General features: G+C 48.8%; 1 protein-coding gene across 4 annotated transcripts in view; it reads left to right on the forward strand.

Moving 5' to 3' along the window:
- TPX2 (TPX2 microtubule nucleation factor) overlaps positions 1 to 25,355 on the forward strand; it is a 113,909-nt gene that overhangs the window by 46,990 nt on the left and 41,564 nt on the right. For 2 of the 4 annotated variants that reach the window (XM_068264090.1, XM_068264093.1), the window contains exons 1-2: positions 14,593 to 14,700; positions 15,606 to 15,728. In XM_068264090.1, coding sequence (XP_068120191.1) covers positions 15,644 to 15,728 — 85 coding nt within the window. In that variant the 5' untranslated portion in view covers positions 14,593 to 14,700; positions 15,606 to 15,643. Of the gene's footprint in view, positions 1 to 14,592; positions 14,701 to 14,747; positions 14,909 to 15,605; positions 15,729 to 25,355 lie in introns of those variants that run through there. The other 2 variants (XM_068264092.1, XM_068264091.1) reach the window with 2 other exon arrangements.

A 25,355-nucleotide genomic window follows, 5' to 3' on the forward strand; every position in this document is an offset into this window, starting at 1 on the left:
TACCTACAGCAGATGTACCCCAATACAGGACCATCCCACCTACCCAGCACATGTACCCCAATAACAGGACCATCCCACCTACCCAGACAATGTACCCCAATACAGGACCATCCCACCTACCCAGCACATGTACCCCCCAATACATGACCATCCCACCTACCCAGCACATGTACCCCAATACAGGGACCATCCCACCTACCCAGCACATGTACCCCAATACAGGACCATCCCACCTACCCAGCACATGTACCCCAATACAGGACCATCCCACCTACCCAGCACATGTACCCCAATACAGGACCATCCCACCTACCCAGCACATGTACCCCAATACAGGACCATCCCACCTACCCAGCACATGTACCCCAATACAGGGACCATCCCACCTACCCAGCAGCATGTACCCCAATACAGGACCATCCCACCTACCCAGCACATGTACCCCAATACAGGACCATCCCACCTACCCAGCACATGTACCCCAATACAGGACCATCCCACCTACCCAGCACATGTACCCCAATACAGGACCATCCCACCTACCCAGCACATGTACCCCAATACAGGACCATCCCACCTACCCAGCACATGTACCCCAATACAGGACCATCCCACCTACCCAGCACATGTACCCCAATACAGGACCATCCCACCTACCCAGCACATGTACCCCAATACAGGACCATCCCACCTACCCAGCACATGTACCCCAATACAGGACCATCCCACCTACCCAGCACATGTACCCCAATACAGGACCATCCCACCTACCCAGCACATGTACCCCAATACAGGACCATCCCACCTACCCAGCACATGTACCCCAATACAGGACCATCCCACCTACCCAGCACATGTACCCCAATACAGGACCATCCCACCTACCCAGCACATGTACCCCAATACAGGACCATCCCACCTACCCAGCACATGTACCCCAATACAGGACCATCCCACCTACCCAGCACATGTACCCCAATACAGGACCATCCCACCTACCCAGCACATGTACCCCAATACAGGACCATCCCACCTACCCAGCACATGTACCCCAATACAGGACCATCCCACCTACCCAGCAAATGTACCCCAATACAGGACCATCCCACCTACCCAGCACATGTACCCCAATACAGGACCATCCCACCTACCCAGCACATGTACCCCAATACAGGACCATCCCACCTACCCAGCACATGTACCCCAATACAGGACCATCCCACCTACCCAGCAGCATGTACCCCAATACAGGACCATCCCACCTACCCAGCACATGTACCCCAATACAGGACCATCCCACCTACCCAGCACATGTACCCCAATACAGGACCATCCCACCTACCCAGCAGCATGTACCCCAATACAGGACCATCCCACCTACCCAGCACATGTACCCCAATACAGGACCATCCCACCTACCCAGCACGATGTACCCCAATACAGGACCATCCCACCTACCCAGCACATGTACCCCAATACAGGACCATCCCACCTACCCAGCACATGTACCCCAATACAGGACCATCCCACCTACCCAGCACATGTACCCCAATACAGGACCATCCCACCTACCCAGCACATGTACCCCAATACAGGACCATCCCACCTACCCAGCACATGTACCCCAATACAGGACCATCCCACCTACCCAGCAGATGTACCCCAATACAGGACCATCCCACCTACCCAGCACATGTACCCCAATACAGGACCATCCCACCTACCCAGCACATGTACCCCAATACAGGACCATCCCACCTACCCAGCACATGTACCCCAATACAGGACCATCCCACCTACCCAGCACATGTACCCCAATACAGGACCATCCCACCTACCCAGCACATGTACCCCAATACAGGACCATCCCACCTACCCAGCACATGTACCCCAATACAGGACCATCCCACCTACCCAGCACATGTACCCCAATACAGGACCATCCCACCTACCCAGCACATGTACCCCAATACAGGACCATCCCACCTACCCAGCACATGTACCCCAATACAGGACCATCCCACCTACCCAGCAGATGTACCCCAATACAGGACCATCCCACCTACCCAGCAGATGTACCCCAATACAGGACCATCCCACCTACCCAGCACATGTACCCCAATACAGGACCATCCCACCTACCCAGCACGATGTACCCCAATACAGGACCATCCCACCTACCCAGCAGATGTACCCCAATACAGGACCATCCCACCTACCCAGCACATGTACCCCAATACAGGACCATCCCACCTACCCAGCAGATGTACCCCAATACAGGACCATCCCACCTACCCAGCACGATGTACCCCAATACAGGACCATCCCACCTACCCAGCACATGTACCCCAATACAGGACCATCCCACCTACCCAGCACATGTACCCCAATACAGGACCATCCCACCTACCCAGCAGATGTACCCCAATACAGGACCATCCCACCTACCCAGCAGATGTACCCCAATACAGGACCATCCCACCTACCAGCAGCATGTACCCCAATACAGGACCATCCCACCTACCCAGCACATGTACCCCAATACAGGACCATCCCACCTACCCAGCACATGTACCCCAATACAGGACCATCCCACCTACCCAGCAGATGTACCCCAATACAGGACCATCCCACCTACCCAGCAGATGTACCCCAATACAGGACCATCCCACCTACCCTAGCACATGTACCCCAATACAGGACCATCCCACCTACCCAGCACGATGTACCCCAATACAGGACCATCCCACCTACCCAGCACATGTACCCCAATACAGGACCATCCCACCTACCTAGCACATGTACCCCAATACAGGACCATCCCACCTACCCAGCAGATGTACCCCAATACAGGACCATCCCACCTACCCAGCACATGTACCCCAATACAGGACCATCCCACCTACCCAGCACATGTACCCCAATACAGGACCATCCCACCTACCCAGCAGATGTACCCCAATACAGGACCATCCCACCTACCCAGCACATGTACCCCAATACAGGACCATCCCACCTACCCAGCACATGTACCCCAATACAGGACCATCCCACCTACCCAGCACATGTACCCCAATACAGGACCATCCCACCTACCCAGCACATGTACCCCAATACAGGACCATCCCACCTACCCAGCAGATGTACCCCAATACAGGACCATCCCACCTACCCAGCACATGTACCCCAATACAGGACCATCCCACCTACCCAGCAGCATGTACCCCAATACAGGACCATCCCACCTACCCAGCAGATGTACCCCAATACAGGACCATCCCACCTACCCAGCACATGTACCCCAATACAGGACCATCCCACCTACCCAGCAGATGTACCCCAATACAGGACCATCCCACCTACCCAGCACGATGTACCCCAATACAGGACCATCCCACCTACCCAGCACATGTACCCCAATACAGGACCATCCCACCTACCCAGCACATGTACCCCAATACAGGACCATCCCACCTACCCAGCACGATGTACCCCAATACAGGACCATCCCACCTACCCAGCACATGTACCCCAATACAGGACCATCCCACCTACCCAGCACATGTACCCCAATACAGGACCATCCCACCTACCCAGCACATGTACCCCAATACAGGACCATCCCACCTACCCAGCACATGTACCCCAATACAGGACCATCCCACCTACCCAGCACATGTACCCCAATACAGGACCATCCCACCTACCCAGCACATGTACCCCAATACAGGACCATCCCACCTACCCAGCACATGTACCCCAATACAGGACCATCCCACCTACCCAGCACATGTACCCCAATACAGGACCATCCCACCTACCCAGCACATGTACCCCAATACAGGACCATCCCACCTACCCAGCACATGTACCCCAATACAGGACCATCCCACCTACCCAGCACATGTACCCCAATACAGGACCATCCCACCTACCCAGCACATGTACCCCAATACAGGACCATCCCACCTACCCAGCACATGTACCCCAATACAGGACCATCCCACCTACCCAGCACATGTACCCCAATACAGGACCATCCCACCTACCCAGCAGCATGTACCCCAATACAGGACCATCCCACCTACCCAGCACATGTACCCCAATACAGGACCATCCCACCTACCCAGCAGATGTACCCCAATACAGGACCATCCCACCTACCCAGCACATGTACCCCAATACAGGACCATCCCACCTACCCAGCACATGTACCCCAATACAGGACCATCCCACCTACCCAGCACATGTACCCCAATACAGGACCATCCCACCTACCCAGCACATGTACCCCAATACAGGACCATCCCACCTACCCAGCACATGTACCCCAATACAGGACCATCCCACCTACCCAGCACATGTACCCCAATACAGGACCATCCCACCTACCCAGCACATGTACCCCAATACAGGACCATCCCACCTACCCAGCACATGTACCCCAATACAGGACCATCCCACCTACCCAGCACATGTACCCCAATACAGGACCATCCCACCTACCCAGCACATGTACCCCAATACAGGACCATCCCACCTACCCAGCAGATGTACCCCAATACAGGACCATCCCACCTACCCAGCAGCATGTACCCCAATACAGGACCATCCCACCTACCCAGCAGCATGTACCCCAATACAGGACCATCCCACCTACCCAGCAGATGTACCCCAATACAGGACCATCCCACCTACCCAGCACATGTACCCCAATACAGGACCATCCCACCTACCCAGCACATGTACCCCAATACAGGACCATCCCACCTACCCAGCACATGTACCCCAATACAGGACCATCCCACCTACCCAGCACATGTACCCCAATACAGGACCATCCCACCTACCCAGCACATGTACCCCAATACAGGACCATCCCACCTACCCAGCACATGTACCCCAATACAGGACCATCCCACCTACCCAGCACATGTACCCCAATACAGGACCATCCCACCTACCCAGCACATGTACCCCAATACAGGACCATCCCACCTACCCAGCAGATGTACCCCAATACAGGACCATCCCACCTACCCAGCAGATGTACCCCAATACAGGACCATCCCACCTACCCAGCAGATGTACCCCAATACAGGACCATCCCACCTACCCAGCAGATGTACCCCAATACAGGACCATCCCACCTACCCAGCAGATGTACCCCAATACAGGACCATCCCACCTACCCAGCAGCATGTACCCCAATACAGGACCATCCCACCTACCCAGCACATGTACCCCAATACAGGACCATCCCACCTACCCAGCACATGTACCCCAATACAGGACCATCCCACCTACCCAGCACATGTACCCCAATACAGGACCATCCCACCTACCCAGCAGATGTACCCCAATACAGGACCATCCCACCTACCCAGCAGATGTACCCCAATACAGGACCATCCCACCTACCCAGCAGATGTACCCCAATACAGGACCATCCCACCTACCCAGCAGATGTACCCCAATACAGGACCATCCCACCTACCCAGCATGTACCCCAATACAGGACCATCCCACCTACCCAGCACATGTACCCCAATACAGGACCATCCCACCTACCCAGCACATGTACCCCAATACAGGACCATCCCACCTACCCAGCACATGTACCCCAATACAGGACCATCCCACCTACCCAGCACATGTACCCCAATACAGGACCATCCCACCTACCCAGCACATGTACCCCAATACAGGACCATCCCACCTACCCAGCAGATGTACCCCAATACAGGACCATCCCACCTACCCAGCAGATGTACCCCAATACAGGACCATCCCACCTACCCAGCACATGTACCCCAATACAGGACCATCCCACCTACCCAGCACATGTACCCCAATACAGGACCATCCCACCTACCCAGCACATGTACCCCAATACAGGACCATCCCACCTACCCAGCACATGTACCCCAATACAGGACCATCCCACCTACCCAGCACATGTACCCCAATACAGGACCATCCCACCTACCCAGCACATGTACCCCAATACAGGACCATCCCACCTACCCAGCACATGTACCCCAATACAGGACCATCCCACCTACCCAGCACATGTACCCCAATACAGGACCATCCCACCTACCCAGCACATGTACCCCAATACAGGACCATCCCACCTACCCAGCACATGTACCCCAATACAGGACCATCCCACCTACCCAGCACATGTACCCCAATACAGGACCATCCCACCTACCCAGCACATGTACCCCAATACAGGACCATCCCACCTACCCAGCACATGTACCCCAATACAGGACCATCCCACCTACCCAGCACATGTACCCCAATACAGGACCATCCCACCTACCCAGCACATGTACCCCAATACAGGACCATCCCACCTACCCAGCAGATGTACCCCAATACAGGACCATCCCACCTACCCAGCAGATGTACCCCAATACAGGACCATCCCACCTACCCAGCAGATGTACCCCAATACAGGACCATCCCACCTACCCAGCAGATGTACCCCAATACAGGACCATCCCACCTACCCAGCAGATGTACCCCAATACAGGACCATCCCACCTACCCAGCACATGTACCCCAATACAGGACCATCCCACCTACCCAGCACATGTACCCCAATACAGGACCATCCCACCTACCCAGCACATGTACCCCAATACAGGACCATCCCACCTACCCAGCACATGTACCCCAATACAGGACCATCCCACCTACCCAGCACATGTACCCCAATACAGGACCATCCCACCTACCCAGCACATGTACCCCAATACAGGACCATCCCACCTACCCAGCACGATGTACCCCAATACAGGACCATCCCACCTACCCAGCAGATGTACCCCAATACAGGACCATCCCACCTACCCAGCAGATGTACCCCAATACAGGACCATCCCACCTACCCAGCAGATGTACCCCAATACAGGACCATCCCACCTACCCAGCAGATGTACCCCAATACAGGACCATCCCACCTACCCAGCAGATGTACCCCAATACAGGACCATCCCACCTACCCAGCACATGTACCCCAATACAGGACCATCCCACCTACCCAGCACATGTACCCCAATACAGGACCATCCCACCTACCCAGCACATGTACCCCAATACAGGACCATCCCACCTACCCAGCACATGTACCCCAATACAGGACCATCCCACCTACCCAGCACATGTACCCCAATACAGGACCATCCCACCTACCCAGCACATGTACCCCAATACAGGACCATCCCACCTACCCAGCAGATGTACCCCAATACAGGACCATCCCACCTACCCAGCAGATGTACCCCAATACAGGACCATCCCACCTACCCAGCAGATGTACCCCAATACAGGACCATCCCACCTACCCAGCAGATGTACCCCAATACAGGACCATCCCACCTACCCAGCAGATGTACCCCAATACAGGACCATCCCACCTACCCAGCAGATGTACCCCAATACAGGACCATCCCACCTACCCAGCAGATGTACCCCAATACAGGACCATCCCACCTACCCAGCACATGTACCCCAATACAGGACCATCCCACCTACCCAGCACATGTACCCCAATACAGGACCATCCCACCTACCCAGCACATGTACCCCAATACAGGACCATCCCACCTACCCAGCACATGTACCCCAATACAGGACCATCCCACCTACCCAGCACATGTACCCCAATACAGGACCATCCCACCTACCCAGCACATGTACCCCAATACAGGACCATCCCACCTACCCAGCACATGTACCCCAATACAGGACCATCCCACCTACCCAGCAGATGTACCCCAATACAGGACCATCCCACCTACCCAGCAGATGTACCCCAATACAGGACCATCCCACCTACCCAGCAGATGTACCCCAATACAGGACCATCCCACCTACCCAGCAGATGTACCCCAATACAGGACCATCCCACCTACCCAGCAGATGTACCCCAATACAGGACCATCCCACCTACCCAGCAGATGTACCCCAATACAGGACCATCCCACCTACCCAGCACATGTACCCCAATACAGGACCATCCCACCTACCCAGCACATGTACCCCAATACAGGACCATCCCACCTACCCAGCACATGTACCCCAATACAGGACCATCCCACCTACCCAGCAGATGTACCCCAATACAGGACCATCCCACCTACCCAGCAGATGTACCCCAATACAGGACCATCCCACCTACCCAGCACATGTACCCCAATACAGGACCATCCCACCTACCCAGCACATGTACCCCAATACAGGACCATCCCACCTACCCAGCACATGTACCCCAATACAGGACCATCCCACCTACCCAGCACATGTACCCCAATACAGGACCATCCCACCTACCCAGCACATGTACCCCAATACAGGACCATCCCACCTACCCAGCACATGTACCCCAATACAGGACCATCCCACCTACCCAGCACATGTACCCCAATACAGGACCATCCCACCTACCCAGCACATGTACCCCAATACAGGACCATCCCACCTACCCAGCACATGTACCCCAATACAGGACCATCCCACCTACCCAGCACATGTACCCCAATACAGGACCATCCCACCTACCCAGCACATGTACCCCAATACAGGACCATCCCACCTACCCAGCACATGTACCCCAATACAGGACCATCCCACCTACCCAGCACATGTACCCCAATACAGGACCATCCCACCTACCCAGCACATGTACCCCAATACAGGACCATCCCACCTACCCAGCACATGTACCCCAATACAGGACCATCCCACCTACCCAGCACATGTACCCCAATACAGGACCATCCCACCTACCCAGCACATGTACCCCAATACAGGACCATCCCACCTACCCAGCACATGTACCCCAATACAGGACCATCCCACCTACCCAGCACATGTACCCCAATACAGGACCATCCCACCTACCCAGCACATGTACCCCAATACAGGACCATCCCACCTACCCAGCACATGTACCCCAATACAGGACCATCCCACCTACCCAGCACATGTACCCCAATACAGGACCATCCCACCTACCCAGCACATGTACCCCAATACAGGACCATCCCACCTACCCAGCACATGTACCCCAATACAGGACCATCCCACCTACCCAGCACATGTACCCCAATACAGGACCATCCCACCTACCCAGCACATGTACCCCAATACAGGACCATCCCACCTACCCAGCACATGTACCCCAATACAGGACCATCCCACCTACCCAGCACATGTACCCCAATACAGGACCATCCCACCTACCCAGCACATGTACCCCAATACAGGACCATCCCACCTACCCAGCACATGTACCCCAATACAGGACCATCCCACCTACCCAGCACATGTACCCCAATACAGGACCATCCCACCTACCCAGCACATGTACCCCAATACAGGACCATCCCACCTACCCAGCACATGTACCCCAATACAGGACCATCCCACCTACCCAGCACATGTACCCCAATACAGGACCATCCCACCTACCCAGCACATGTACCCCAATACAGGACCATCCCACCTACCCAGCACATGTACCCCAATACAGGACCATCCCACCTACCCAGCAGATGTACCCCAATACAGGACCATCCCACCTACCCAGCAGATGTACCCCAATACAGGACCATCCCACCTACCCAGCACATGTACCCCAATACAGGACCATCCCACCTACCCAGCACATGTACCCCAATACAGGACCATCCCACCTACCCAGCACATGTACCCCAATACAGGACCATCCCACCTACCCAGCACATGTACCCCAATACAGGACCATCCCACCTACCCAGCAGATGTACCCCAATACAGGACCATCCCACCTACCCAGCAGATGTACCCCAATACAGGACCATCCCACCTACCCAGCAGATGTACCCCAATACAGGACCATCCCACCTACCCAGCAGATGTACCCCAATACAGGACCATCCCACCTACCCAGCACATGTACCCCAATACAGGACCATCCCACCTACCCAGCACATGTACCCCAATACAGGACCATCCCACCTACCCAGCACATGTACCCCAATACAGGACCATCCCACCAGGGGCGTAGCAATAGGGGTTGCAGAGGTTGCAACCGCATCGGGGCCCTTGGGCCAGAGGGGCTCCGAAGGGCCCTCCCTCAACTTCAGTATTAGCTCTTTATTGGTCCTGTGCTCATAATATTCACTTCTATAGATACTTTGAATAGTGGTAATCATTAACAAAGAGCTCCCCATTCCCATCTTGCAGCTCTGACACTGTAGTTGCCATTGGCAGGTGTTGGTGCGCCATATCAATTATGTATAGAGTGCTTGGGGGGCCCCATTGTAAAACTTGCATTGGGGCCAACAGCTCCGTAAGGCTCATACACACATTAGACTATAGTCTTTGGAAAATGAAAGATCACAGACCAATCTTACCACCCTTCATGTAGTATGAGAGCCATACCTACACAGTCTTTTCTATGGAGCTGAACTCCACATCAGATAGAAATCTTTGCAAGATGCTGCACACACAGATTCTGTACAGACACAAAAGATCAGTATCTGCAAAAGATCTGTTCCTGCTAAAGATCCATTCCTGCAAATTGCATTCATAGCCTATGAGATCTGCAGATCATCATACACACCTTGTTTAACTGACATTCATCTGCAGATCAGACAATCATCTGCAGATCTGAAAATCCATCCTGGTGGATCTGATCTGTAGATGAATGTCTGTTAAACAAGGTGTGTATGAGGATCTGCAAATATCATAGACTGTGAGGGCTGGTGCACACCGAGCGGCTTTTTGGGCGTTTTCAGATCCGCTTGCGGCTGCGGATCTGCTTGGTCAATGTATCTCAATGGGGTGGTGCACACCAGAGCAGCAGGCGTTTTGCAGAAACGAAAAATGCCTGGGTGAGGCATTTTTTGGATTTCGGATGCGTTTCTGCCTCAATGTTAAGTATAGGAAAAACGCAAACCGCTCTGAAAAACGGCACTTCAGAGCGGTTTTGCAGGCGTTTTTGTTACAGAAGCTGTTCAGTAACAGCTTTACTGTAACAATATATGAAATCTACTATACTGAAAACCGCAGCAGCAATCCGCAAAACGCTAGCAAAACGCCTCATAAAAATAAAAAAAAGCGTTTAAAAATCTGCTAGCATTTTGCGGATCTGCTAGCGGGTTTTGGTGTGCACCAGCCCTGAATGCATTTTGCAGGAACTGATCTTTTGCAGGAACTGATCTTTTGCAGGAACAGATCTTTTGCAGATACTGATCTTTTGAATGTCTACAGCAGTGCTGTCCAACTTCATGGGCATGGAGGGCCATTTTTTTTTCTGACCCCATGGTGGAGGGCCGAAGGTTCTTGCTGGAGCCGCAGATCTTTTGCAGATAATGACCTTTTGAATGTGTACAGCATCTTTGTGTGCAGCATCTTGCAAAGATTTTTATCTGATGGGGGGAGTTCAGCTTTATAGAATAGACTGTGTAGAGTATGGCTCTCATACTACATGGAAAGGGGGTAAAATTAGTCTGTGATCTTTAATTTTCCAAAGACTTTTATCTGATGTGTGTACCCACCTTGATAGACAGATTCAGCGCAAACAGAGGCAGTTTAAAAAAAAAATGCACATCTAGAAGGAAGTTGGAGAATAGAGATGCCTCTTTTATTGCAACTCTGTCTCAGCACAGAGAAAATGTATCAACTCAGGCAGCACAGCTAGTTTAATTCGGGAATTCCCTGACCTTTTTTACCACTGTAAAAATGTTTACAATTAGCACACAAAAGTCTAAAATACCAATACGGTGTTGTCCCTCCAATTTTTTTCCCCGCACAGCCTTTTATGAATAGAGCCCATTGGGCTCTATTCACATCACAATAACATGTGCTGTAACTCTTTTTTGGGGGGTAAAATATTACCTCCAGTGATGATTAATTTTTTTTTTTTTTTTTTTTTTTTTTAGTACTCACTAAAAATTACGGAGTGTGATAAATGTTTGATAAAAGTGCGGTAAAACAGGTGAGAATATGTAATATGTATGGAAATAAAGCTTTTTTGACCACTGTAGGGCAGCCCATATGCTTGCCACCCATTACACAGAGACTACCTGTATGTATATAATTTAGCCTAATTCCCCCTCATCTGTGAATAATCACAACTGTAATTTGAGCTCTCAGCTGTGCTAGCTGGCTGCCTCAGCAGAGCAGCTAATTTGGAAACACAGGATGTTAACCTTATGTCTGCTTCCATGAAATCAGGAAGTACACACACTGGACATTTTTGGGGGGATTTGTATAAGCTGTAACAAAGAATTATTTTTCTTTAAAGGTTATTATGCTGTTGCTTATCTTTTAGGGCTCTTTCACAGTGCGACGTTAAAGTCGCACGTTATAAAATACTTTAACGCAGAGTAACGCACAGCAATGCAAAGTCTGTGCGACATTCAGTGTGCACGTTGCTTCAGTGTGTAGCGTTAATAAAAAAGTGCTGCATGCGGTGCGTTTAGCAATGTATCTGCCGCGTTGTGTTGCACATGCTCAGTAATGTTTAAAAAAAAAAAAAAAAATGTAACGCAAGTGCCGTTTTTGTTCCATCAGTATGCGACGAAAACGACGCACCAAGAGACACATAACGCAGTGCAAAATAACGTCCAATTTCATAATCTACATGCGCTGCATTAGGCGCATCAAACGCAACGTCCCACTGTGAAAGGGGCCTAAATAGTAGTAATCATTAACAAACCGTTTCCCATCCTCTTATTGCACCTCTGACACTGTTGTTGTCCTTGGCAGGTTTTGGTGCGCCGTATCAATTGTTATCTATAGAGTGCTTGGGGGGGGGGGTGGGGGGCCATGTAAAACTTGCACCGGGGCCCATAGCTCCTTAGTTACGCCACTGATGAGAAGTTTTGTGAATAGAGCTCAATGGGCTTTATTCACAATGAGTTACCGCATGAGGTAATTTAGTTAGTGATAAATACCAACCAAAATATCCCCATTTTGAAATTCACATTTTTTTTCCTCCCTAAATTACCTCATGCGGTAAAAGTGTGGTAATTACCTCAAAATTTATCTCCAGTTTGAGATTCTCAATTGAATAGTTGGTGTTAATTACTGTTGTTTTTTTTTTTTTTTATCACCTACAAATGGTAGGTGATAATTATCACTTCATGTCAGTTTTACATAGAAGGCAGAGAAGACGAGTGTGTCTAATCTCAAGGCGCACTTTCAGACCTCGTACAGTCTTTTAGATGATTTTATAAATGCCGAGGAGGAAATTAATCTCTGCTCTAAAAGATAAGCAACAGCATAATAACCTTTAAAGAAAAACATTTTTTATTTTTTTTACAGCTGATACAAATCTAACAAAAAATCTTCAATGGGCTCTATTCTCAAAGACTTCCCGCATGCGGTAAAGTGCATGCGGGAAGTTACCGACCAAAACACCGCCACATTGAAATTCTGAAAATGTTCCGCATGTTTTTTCCGCATGTGGAAAAAGTGTGGTAAAAGTGCGGGATTCATGCGGAAAAATTTCCGCAAAAGTCGGTATTTTCCGCAATAAAAGATCAATTCTCAGAAATGTTCAGGCGCATCATTTGTCGTTAATTACCGATTTTTTATCACCTACAAGTAGTAGGTGATATATTCCGCATTCCCATTGACTTTAATGAAGTGTGGAGGCATAAGGGCTGTGCTTGCTGGACTTTAACTTTTTTTTTTTAAACACTTTTTCATGCGACCTTTTTACCGCATGATTCCCGCATGAATAATGCCTGTTTCCGCATCTTTTTTTTCCGCATGCGGCAAACATGCGGAAAATGTTAGAGAATGCTGAAAAAATGCGGAGTTTACCGCTGGCGGAAATATAGCGGTAAAATTTTGCGGAAAAGTTTGGTCTTTGAGAATAGAGCCCAATGTGTGTACTTCCTGCTTTCATGGACACAGACATAGGGTTAACATCCTGTGTTTACACATTAGCTGCTCTGCTGAGGCAGCCAGCTGGCACAGCTGAGAGCTCAAATTACAGTTGTGATTATTCACAGATGAGGAGGAATTAGGCTAAATTATATACATACAGGGTGCATTTGTTTTCCTTCTGTCCTGTGCAAGAGTTGAGGTTCCACTTTAAATGTGACAGGCTTTCCTGGGTCGTCTCTGTGTAATGGGTGGCAAGCATATGGGCTGCCCTACAGTGGTCAAAAAAAGCTTTATTTCCATACATAGTTTTGTCACCTGTTTTACCTCACTTTTATCAAACATTTATCACACTTGGTAAATTATCACTGGAGGTAATTTTTCACCTAAAAAAGTTACCGCAGATGGTTTTGTGAATAGAGCCCTTTGAGATGCATTTCACTGCCTAATGCCTATCAACAATCCATGTAAAAGGGATCTTATTTTGTGTATTTAAAAAACAAAAACAAAACAAAAAAAAGCCCACAACTATGTTCAGTAGTTAATAGGCGGGAAGTGGGAACTGCGCATGTTGCGAGCCAGGCATTCTGGGAAACGAGTTTACATCCACGCTGGCGACGTTTTCCTATCACTAATTAAGACTACATTTCCCAGAGGCCCCTAAGGGGGCGCGGCTAATGCTGCTGATCCAATAAATAGGCCTCTCTTAACTCTCCTTGTGATTGGTCAGCTTGATCTTGCGTTTTGTTTGAAACAGTGTAACGTCCCGGGCGGCGGAGAGGAGACGTAGCGCCTCGCTGTCGGGTGAGGAAAATGTGGGGGTGACGTGAGGGGTTAGGGCAGGAGACCTGGTCATGAGCGGGAAAGTGGATGAGGGTACGGTGAGCTGCTGTGGTCGGGGCCCGGATGAGGAGTCCTGCACAGCGCGCAGAATCTGGGCTGGAGGAACCGAGTGCCGTTAGCTTGGAGCTGCTGAACGTTGCAACGAGCTGTTGGTGGGGGAGGGTCTGCTGTAAGTGAAAGAGGGGAGACTGCTGCTGGGGGAGGGGTACTGACTACTGAAGGAATAAATTGGGCAGAGCTAATGTGGGTGTATCAGTCATATTGTGGGGTGGGGGGGGGGGGGGGGCGGCAGAGATAATACGTGAGGTGTTTCAATATGTTAGAATACCCAGAACAGAGGGTGGGGGATTGCTACTGCTTATGAGGGGAGCAGGGCTGCACACACAATAGAGGACGGGGCTGCAGATATGGTAAAAGTGTGTCTTCAGATAAAATGGAAAAGGGGGGCGGTGCTGCAGGTGAGGAGGGCTGCTCTCATAATTGAATTGTGTATGGGATGCTACTTTTGCTGTTGGGGGGGGGGGGCTGCACACTTAATCAAAAGGGTGGGGGTGTACTGTTTTTTCTGCTGATTGATGACTTTTCAGCACTAGTTTATTTTATGGGACTCAGGCGGAATCGGGGAAATTCCGCTAATGTCATTGGCTGGATGGCACCCTCGTGAACTGCTAGGTTTCCGATAGGTTGAAGTAAACTACTTGCACGTTATTTGGTCAATCACAATGCTTTGTGCTGTAGAGACTGATGTTGAAGTGTTCCTTGTGTGGTTTCATGTTGGGTCCCCTGAAGTGGACTAGATGTGCAAGGTCTTGGTTTACAAGCAATCCCAAAATAGTGAAAATTACACTTTTGTACTCATTTGTCAGATACCACAAGCTAGAACTGGTGGCCTTGGAAGAAAGCCATGTCTGGCACGCAAGAATCTTATTTTTTCGATGTCCCGGATTGTGACTTTGGTGAAGATGGCCAAAATCCTGATTCCTGGTTTGGTAAGCCCCTTAAAGAATCTCAAAAATAAAAAATCTATCACTTTTCAATTTGACTTGGTGTAAAGTCTGGGATCCTCTTCTTATGCTAAACATACACTGTTTGAGAATGTCCTTATCAATCGAGCCGCTGATGGCTCGATTGATAATATCCAAAGGGTCCGATGACCCGCCGGATAGATTCCCCGCTCGATCCCCGTGGGCGGGGAATAGAGCGACTGAAAAGGAGCGCAGGCATGGATCGATACGAGCGGGGGCGTGCCGGCATCGTGCCGCTGGCTTGATACCGGCGCATAAACTTATCGTGTATGCCCAGCGTTACTTATGCATACTCTACAGTAATTCTCGCTTCTATCAATAGTGCAGATGCTTACCACTAAATTCTAAGTACAGAATTTTTTTTTTTTAACTAGACCAGCATTTGCAGGGCTACACACAGAGCTTGAAAAGTTCAGTGCAGCGAAATGTGGACCCATCCAAAGTTGTAGATTCTCTTGTGTTATCTTAAATGGTATTAAGTGAGGAATGCGATACATTGGCCTCAATTCTCTAAAGGGGCCCATATACATACCACTTTTCCTGCCGATATACAGCTGATTCGATCACTGATCGAATCTGCTGTGAAATCGTTGCGCGAACGCTGACCGAACAATCGATTCCCGACCGAAATCGATGGTTCCTGTCCGTGGGGAAGATTTCACTCGATCGCCGGCAGGTCGGGAGTGCGTCGATAGCAGCATTCAAATGACCAACGCTAGCGGCAATGAATTGCCTGATCCGCCCGGCACAAGTCCCCGCTGCTTTTTCTCCGCGCTGCGCTCAGTCTGGCAGGCTTCACTTCCTCTCCCGGCAGGAAGTTTAAACAGAGGGCCCTCTACTGTTTAAACTTCCACGGTCAGGAAGTACAGTGAAGCTGGAGCAGAGAAGACAGCAGAGACTGGGGGACTCGCACCGGCCGGATCAGGTAGTGTATGTGGAAGCCTGGGGAGCAGCGGCACCTTCGCAGATGGTGAATCAAATACATGCTGAAATCTATTCACAATCTGTTTACAGTAAAGGCAGCCATACGATCCCTCTCTGATCAGAGAGGGATCTGTTGTCGATCTGATGGCAAATCGACCAGTGTAAGGCCACCTTAAGCTTTATCAAAAACATTAACAAACGTTTGATAATTTACCTCATGGGTAAAATCTAATTTTGAATTCACTAAGGTGTTATATATCGATAAAATGTTCAATAAATCTCTAACACCTTAGTAAATTCAAAATGAGATTTTACTCATGAGGTAAATTATCAAACGTTTGATAAAGTGTTTGATAAAGCTTAGTGAATTGAGGCCATTCTCTGACTGTGGAGAAGCAGCTCGACAGTCAAAGCATGTCTGCCTTCAATACATAATGAATAAAACCAGTTATTAATAAAATGCAAAGTCAGCTCACAAAGCAAAAAACTGTACTTTTGGGAACATATAATTTCTAAATGAATAATAATACTTATGCACAAATGCAATTATGATAACCGCATCGCATATAAAGTAGGAAAACATGTTTTTATTGACTATGTCAGGGTTTTAAACTGCTTTAAGTGGTATCCACTTCAAAATACCTATAGAGTTCTCTATGCTCATATCAGTTAACAATGCTGCAGGACTAACGAGCTCATTTGCTCTTCCCCTCTCCATAGAGGGGAATTTACAGGGCATATAAAGAGGAACATGTATACAAATATATGCAATATACATCTAAACCTGTAATTCACTATCTACAGAGTCTAATGGCCCATACTCACGGGCGGCAAAAGTGGCCTTTCGCCAGCACACGTGAGCGTGTGGGCGACAGGCCGGCGACAGCTCCTCGCCAGGTCCCTCCGCGTACACATGCGGAAGAGGGACCAGCAGCGCGACGGAAGCTGTCGCCAACGTTCCGCGTGTTGCGGCGACAATTGTAGCCCGTGAGTATGGGCCATTATACTACGTTTTCTCACAGACATCAATGACCATCTCAAATGCCTCCTCTCTAATCCATCAATGAAACCAGTTGCTCCCGGGAAACCAGTGTGCAAATCTACTGCATATATCAACTGTGCTCATATTACACATCACAATATACTGGATTGCATTTATTTAAAAAAAGCCAAACCACTTACATTCAAATTAAATATCCAGTTACTTTCTCTTCCAGACATTTTTGCCAAGTCTCCCCCTCTACTATTTCTGCGGACCACCTCTATCCCATAAACTACTTTCCAGACACTACGGGCAAGGAAGGTTTTGAAATGTTTGGAAAGTGAGTGTTCCTCCCAGCCCTTACTGATATTATTAATGTGTTCACCAATTCTACTCGAGTGGGACCTCTTAGTACTCCCCACATTTTTTTGCCAAACTGGCAAGATATACCATAGATCACCCCCTTAGTGAGGCAGGTGATCAAATATTTGATCTTTAAATCTTTCCCCATCCCCCTCCACATGTGTATTTATTTATTTATTTATTTTTATACCCCTTCATTCTTTTACAATTAGAGCACCTCCCACACCTTACAATCCCCCCCCCCCTTTTGAATCCCCCATCTTTTACACAAACCACCATTGCCACCCTTGACCCTATACTGTCAGTTTCTGTATGTGAACTAAGGATTTACTGGCAATATTTCATTAAGGAATTTGTCCTCTCAATATAGGCCAGTGTTTGGAGATAATAATCCTTATCTTCTGGCTCTGTGAGCTATATCTCAATTTTTTTTTTCAAAGAATGATCCTCCACACATTTGCCATTTTTATTACCATTTTTTTTTACCAGTAATTCCTCTCGATTCATCGGCTGCACCTCCCCTTTAGCTTTCTCTAATACTCCTTCATTATATCCCTTTTTCCTTAAAGAAACCTGAACTGAAATTAAAAGTCAAATAAACATACACAGGTCATACTTGCCTCCTGTGTAGTCTACTCCTCAATCTATTTTCCTCTCCTGCGTCCTGTTTGTCCACTGTGATCAATGGAATTCTCCGTCCTCCATTTTGAAAATGGCTATTACACTATAACAGCTTTCTGGTCAGCACACAGTTAAACTGTTACATCGCCCACTTGAGCCATAGGGAAACATGGACACATCAGTTCTCCTCTCAGCTGTAACTGACAGGAACTGATATATAACTGACAGCAACTGATATATTTCAGTTCTGACAAAATGTTGTCAGAACTGGAAGGGATTATTGTCAGAAGAAAATGGTGAGCTTCTGAGAGGAACTGATGGCAAGGTAACTATGTAATGTCCAGTTAAAGTTACCTCATGTGTTTATTTTAAATTTACTCAGTACAGCTTCTCTTTAAGTTTGACAGTCAATTCTTCTACCTGTTGCTTATAAATATGTTCTTCTGTGCAATTCCTCTTAAGTCATATGAATTGCCCCTTTGGAATATTATCAAGCCAAGATGGCAGATGACAGCTAGTGGCCAGGATGTAACCATTCACCTCCGTGGGGTTTTTAAAGGTCTTTGTTTTCAATTTTTTACCTTCTACATGGATGTTCAGGTCCAAAATATTTACTTTACAATTACAAATTTCAGGAGTGAGTCGCAAATTCAGAACATTCCTATTAAGTCCCTCTATAAATTTTCTCATGAATCTCTCTGTCCCCTCCAGACGAGCAGGATGTTATCAATAAATCTTTTCCAGAGGACCAGGGCCACGCCGGGCCCCTCATGCCTGTAAACATGAGATTGCTCCCAATGGGCTATGAAGAGGTTGGCGGGCGTAACTTGGCACGAACCTGGTCCTCATAGCCGTCACACTCTGCAGGAAGACCTCCCCATCATAATGAAAAAGAGGTGTGTGTGTGTGTGTGTGTGTGTGTGTGTGTGTGTGTGTGTGTGTGTGTGTGTGTGTGTGTGTGTGTGTGTGTGTGTGTGTGTGTGTGTGTGTGTGTGTGTGTGTGTGTGTGTGTGTGTGTGTGTGTGTGTGTGTGTGTGTGTGTGTGTGTGTGTGTGTGTGTGTGTGTGTGTGTGTGTGTGTGTATCTAATTGTAATCTAATTGTATCCGCAATAAAATTTCTTTGCTCATCTCTAATTGTGGGAACCTCTTCCAAGAAATCTCTCACTGCTTTTATGCTGGGCATTCACGGTGCGTTTATGCGGCGGAATCGAGACGCTGGCTCGATGCCGGCGCGTCACGCTCATACTCGCGGGCGCGTGGATCGATTACCGCTCGTCCCTGCGAACACTTCCGTATCAGCCGCTCGTTTCTTCCATTGTCCGCCCGCAGGGATCAAGCGCAGAATCGATCCGCCACGGTGATCGGACAGGTTGGATATTATCAATCGTGCCATCAGCGGCTCGATTGATAAGAACTATCTAACAGTGTATGCCCAGCATTAGGCCCTCTTCATGCTGTATAATGGTATATAAAGAGCTCACACCCAGTGTGCCTGGAAACCACCCCTCCTCCCAAGTTAGGTGCTTCAAAAGGTTCAGCACATAACTGGAGTCCTCAACAAAGGCCAGGGTTATCCTCACATTTCTGCAAGAAGGTGTAAACATATATGGATAAATTAGAGGTATTTGACCCTATACCAGATATAATCTGCCTCCCTGGAGGACTAACCAGATTCTTGTGGACTTTAGGGAGATGATAAAAAATAGCAATCCCGGGGTGGGTAATATTCACATATTCATATTCCTTTTTTTATTAATACCCACCTGATGTGCTGACTTAAAGGGATACTGTAGGGGGGGTCGGGGGGGGGGGGAAATGAGTTAACCTTACGGTCCCCTGCAGACATCCTGTGCCCGCGCAGCCACTCACCGATGCTCTGGCCCCGCCTCCGGTTCACTTCTGGAATTTCAGACTTTAAAGTCTGAAAACCACTGCACCTGCGTTGCTGTGTCCTCGATCCCGCTGATGTCACCAAGAGCACACAGCGCAGGCCCAGTATGGTCTGTCTGCGCAGTACACTCCTGGTGACATCAGCGGGAGTGAGGACACGGCAACGCAGGCGCAGTGGTTTTCAGACTTTAAAGTCTGAAATTCCAGAAGTGAACCGGAGGCGGGGCCAGAGCATCGGTGAGTGGCTGGGCGGGCACAGGATGTCTGCGGGGGACTGTTAGAAGCCCCTGGTAAGTACAACTCATTTCTCCCCCCCCCTCCTCCTCCTACAGTATCCCTTTAAGAAATCCACTCAATTCGTCTCCAAACTGTACACTTGGGTCCCCCCTCAACCACCTATATGTATCTGTATCCTTTAGCAGGCGGAGGGCTTCTTGTTTATAATTCGACTACCTCTGAATAACTATTCCTCCCCCCTTATCTGCTTGATGGATAACAATGTTCTTATGTTGGCGTTCCTGAAGGGCCAAATGCTAGGAATACACAGTACGTTTTGTACCGCTGAATCGATTCTAGCGGGCGCCTGGATCGATTCCCGCTCGTCCCCACAGACACGTCTTATCTTCTGCCCGTTTTCTTCCATTGTCCTGCCTGCAGTATCGAGCTCGGAATCGATCCGGCGGGTGATCGGACATGTCAGATTTTATCAATCGAGCCATCAGCGGCTCGATTCAGCGGTACAAAACGTACCGTGTAATTCTAGCATTAGATTCTTCCCGGGTTAGATGACCTAGGTGGCTGGTGGGGCTTTGATTTTTCTGAGATGTTTCTCTGTTACGTTCAAAGATCTGCATTTCTTTTGTTATTAAAAGCTTTATTGATCAGAGAAGCAAATTACAAAAGGCTGTGCATGCCAAAAATAATGAAGTGTACAAAAGGTGACAGCCATGATCTGCATTTCTTTACTCATCTCAATAGATGGAAAAAACGTTGAATGATTTATTTATTTTTTTTTAAACCTGTATGTTGAAAATATGTAGATCTGTTTTAGGCTCAAAGGATTTTTTTGGGAAGGATTTTTTTAAGACATAACTTTCTTGTGTTTTTTTTTTTTTTTTTTTTTTTTTTTTTTAATTTCTAAGTTTCGAATTTGTTTAGTTTACCAGTTAGGGGCAAACTTCAATCCCTTTTCTAATAGGGGTTTTCTCCGAATCTTTAGAGAGTCTGAAGCCAAATAAAAAATTGCTTGTAAGCTTATATTCAGCAAGGACATGTTTGCCCCTGCTAAAACACCGCTATCCCGCGGAATAACGAGGGGTCTTTACCCCTCAAACCCCCCCCCCCCCCCCCCCCCGCTACCTCCGGGTAGCGCTTCCGTGTGAGGCAGGGCTATGAACTGCAGTCCTGCCCCTCTGTCTGCCTTCGCTGAGAGGGGCGGGGAGAGGCGGAGATCCGCCGCTGACAGACGCGTGTGAGGCAGGGCTGCAGCTCATAGCCCTGCCTCACACGGAAGCGCTTAGGGCAGCAAAATCCACGACCAAGGTTGTAGATTTTGCAGGGGGGATTTGGGGGGTAAAGACCCCTCGTTATGCCGCGGGATAGCAGTGTTTTAGCAGGGGCAAACATGCCCCTGCTGAATATAAGCTTAAGCCATTTTTAATTTGGCTTCAGACTCTCTAAGTTCTATATTACTCCAATTGTAAATGCCCTTTCTTTGTTTTTGTCAGAGATGGTTATCTCCCTTTTGCCGCCTCTCCCTCCCCTGTCCTACTGCCCTTTGTTAAAAAATACTGATTGAAGGCCTAGTGCACACCAGAGCGGTTCGGCAGCGTTTTCAGATCCGATTGCGGATGTGGATACGCTAGGGTAATGTATTTCAATGGGCTAGTGCACACCAGAGCGGGAGGCGTTTTGCAGAAACGCATACTCCCGGGCTGCTGCAGATTTTGGATTGCGGAGGCGCTTCTGCCTCATTGTAAAGTATAGGAAAAACGCAAACCACTCTGATGTAGCATTTTTCAGAGCGGTTTGCCAGGCATTTTTGTTACAGAAGCTGTTCAGTAACAGCTTTACTTTAACAATATCTGTAATCTGCTGTACCAAAAACTGCAGCACAAAACCGCAAAACGCTTCAAAATAAGAAGAAAAAACACAGCTAAAAACACTAGCATTTTGAGGATCTGCTTGATGGGATTCGGCTTTACACCTCTATCACAGACGCATCTCTGACGCCCTCTAGTGGCGCTACACACGTCACTGGATCATAAAGATGCATCTGTGATAGTGAAGCTGAATCCTATTGGCACGGCCTGTGTAAAGGTGCTGCTCTGCAATTAGTCTGGGGGAACGCAATAACTTCTGTATACTGGTGCGCACATGCTGGGAGGGGAAGAGGCACTGGTGAGGGGGAGGAAACGATCACAGGCGCAAACCGCTCCAGCAAGGAGCAGAGGAGAGATTTTATATACTGCAGCATCACCAGTACATATGACGGGGAGAGGGGTACGGACAGCATCGGTCACTCCAGCACCCTGGGTCAGACCATGATACGAATATAAGCAGAGACCCCCACTTTTGGGCCACTTTTTGGGGCTCAAACTCTGCTTATACTCGAGTATAATAAGCAGAATTTGAGCCCCAAAAAGTGGCCCAAAAGTATATATGGTAGCTGCTGCTATCCTTATAGGAGTTTCAAAAAGATAATAAAGATATCAAGGGGCGCTGCTAGGTATTCAATATAGGGTATAATATAGACCTTTTTACGTTAAATAACAAACACACTGTTTCAGTTTTATGCTCAAATACAGGTAGTCCCTGACTTAGGAACCCCCGACTTACAAACGACCCGCCGATACGAACCGCACAGGTTCTGTTTCCATGGGAACAGGCCAAATTTTTTTTTTAAATTGGACGTGTAGTTTTTGAAAAAATAAATTTTAAAAAAATTCTAAGAAAAAAATTGCTTTTAAACTTTTATAAGCAGGCACAGAGGGGGACACTGGAGGCACAGGGAGGTACAGGGGACAGACATGGCACATTGTTCCGACTTAAAACCTACAGTCCCTATCTCGTTCGTTATGCAGGGAATAACTGTATAAATATCATGTGGAGAGAGGGATAGGGAAAGATTTAAGATCAAAGATTTGATCGCCTGCGACGCTAAGGGGATGATCTATGGTATATCTTGCCCGTGTGGCAAAATGTGGGGTGTACTAAGTGGTCCCTCTCGAGTAGAATTGGTGAACCCCTTAATATCCGTAAAGGATGGGAGGAACACCTACTTCCCAAACATTTCAAAACCTTCCTTGCCCGTAGTGTATGGGATAGAGGCGGTCCGCAGAGATAGTAGAGGGGGAGCCTTTTTGGCAAAAAAATGTCCGGAAGAGAAAGTAACTGGATATTTAATTAGAAGACTTTGAGTTGTTCAGCTTTTTTTAAATAAATGCAATCCAGTATATTGTGATGTGTAATATGAGCACAGTTGAGATATGCAGTAGATTTGCACACTGGTTTCCCTGGAGCAACTGGTTTCCTTGATGGATTAGAGAGGAGGCAATTTTTGAGATTGTCATTGTTTTCTATGAGAAAATGTAGTATTATGCTGGGCATACACAGTGATTCTAGTCCTTATCATTCGAGCCACTGATGGCTCGATTGATAATATCCGACATGTCCGATGACCTGCCGGACAGATTCTCCGTCGGCGGACAATAGCGGGGAATCGAGCGGCTGATAAGGAGCGCCGCCAGGGACGAGCGGGAATCGATCTGTGGGGATGCGCTGGCATCAAGCCAGCAGTTCGATGCGGGGCGTAATTGGATAAGTGTTTCCCAGCATTACTCTGTAGATCAGAGTTCCCCAACCCTGTGCTCAAGGCCCACCAACAGTACATGTTTTGCAAAAAACCACAAACATGCACAGGTGGGGTAATTAGTGTCTCAGCAGAGCTGATTAACTACTTTCGGACCGAGTGAGTGCGAATCTACGTCGGGCAGGGGGCGCTGCGGTCCTGACAGGACGTAAACTCTACGTCCCATTGACCGCGCGCCCCTGCCCGTCTCCGCCGCTCGGTCCGCTCTGCCCCCGCCGCTCGTTGCTGCCTCTGACGGCAGAGCACTGTGAGCCGGGCAGGAGACGTTTTCATTGGCTCCTGGCCCTGTCATTACTGTAAGCCGCTCTCATTGGCTTACATGGAGTGACAGGGTCAGGAGCCAATGAAAGCGGCTCCTGACCGGCGCTTAGCGCTCTGCTGTCATAGCGACGGCAGAGAGAGCAGCCTGCGGCGGGGACAGAGCGGCATGTTCATCGGGAGCGGCGGATCATTGCGGCGATTCGTCGGGAAGCGGCGATTTACGGGACCAGCACCCTCTGGTCCTTAAGGGGGCAGAGGGTGCTGGTCCAGAAAGGGTTAACCACCTTTGTGGATTTCCACAAAACATGCACTGTTGGTGGGCCTTGAGAACAGGGTAGGGGAACACTGATTGTGAATTACAGGTTTAGATGTATATTGCATATATTTGCATACATGTTCCTCTTTATATGCCATGTAATTTCCCTCTATGGAGAAGGGAAGAGCAAGTGAGCTTGTTAGTCCTGCTGCATTGTGAACTGATATGAGCATAGAGAACGCTATAGGTATTTTGAAGTTGATACCGCTTAAAGAAATTCGGGGAGGCGGAGTACAAATTGGATATACTTTACATATAAATATGGCGACCGGTTGCACAAAACTCAAGGATTCTGATGAAGATAGACTGCATCTGTTGAAACATGTCAATCTGATTATAATCCTGGCATAGGAGGGGCGCCC

This window comes from Hyperolius riggenbachi, chromosome 12, assembly GCF_040937935.1.
Source record: "Hyperolius riggenbachi isolate aHypRig1 chromosome 12, aHypRig1.pri, whole genome shotgun sequence".
Taxonomy (NCBI): domain Eukaryota; kingdom Metazoa; phylum Chordata; class Amphibia; order Anura; family Hyperoliidae; genus Hyperolius; species Hyperolius riggenbachi.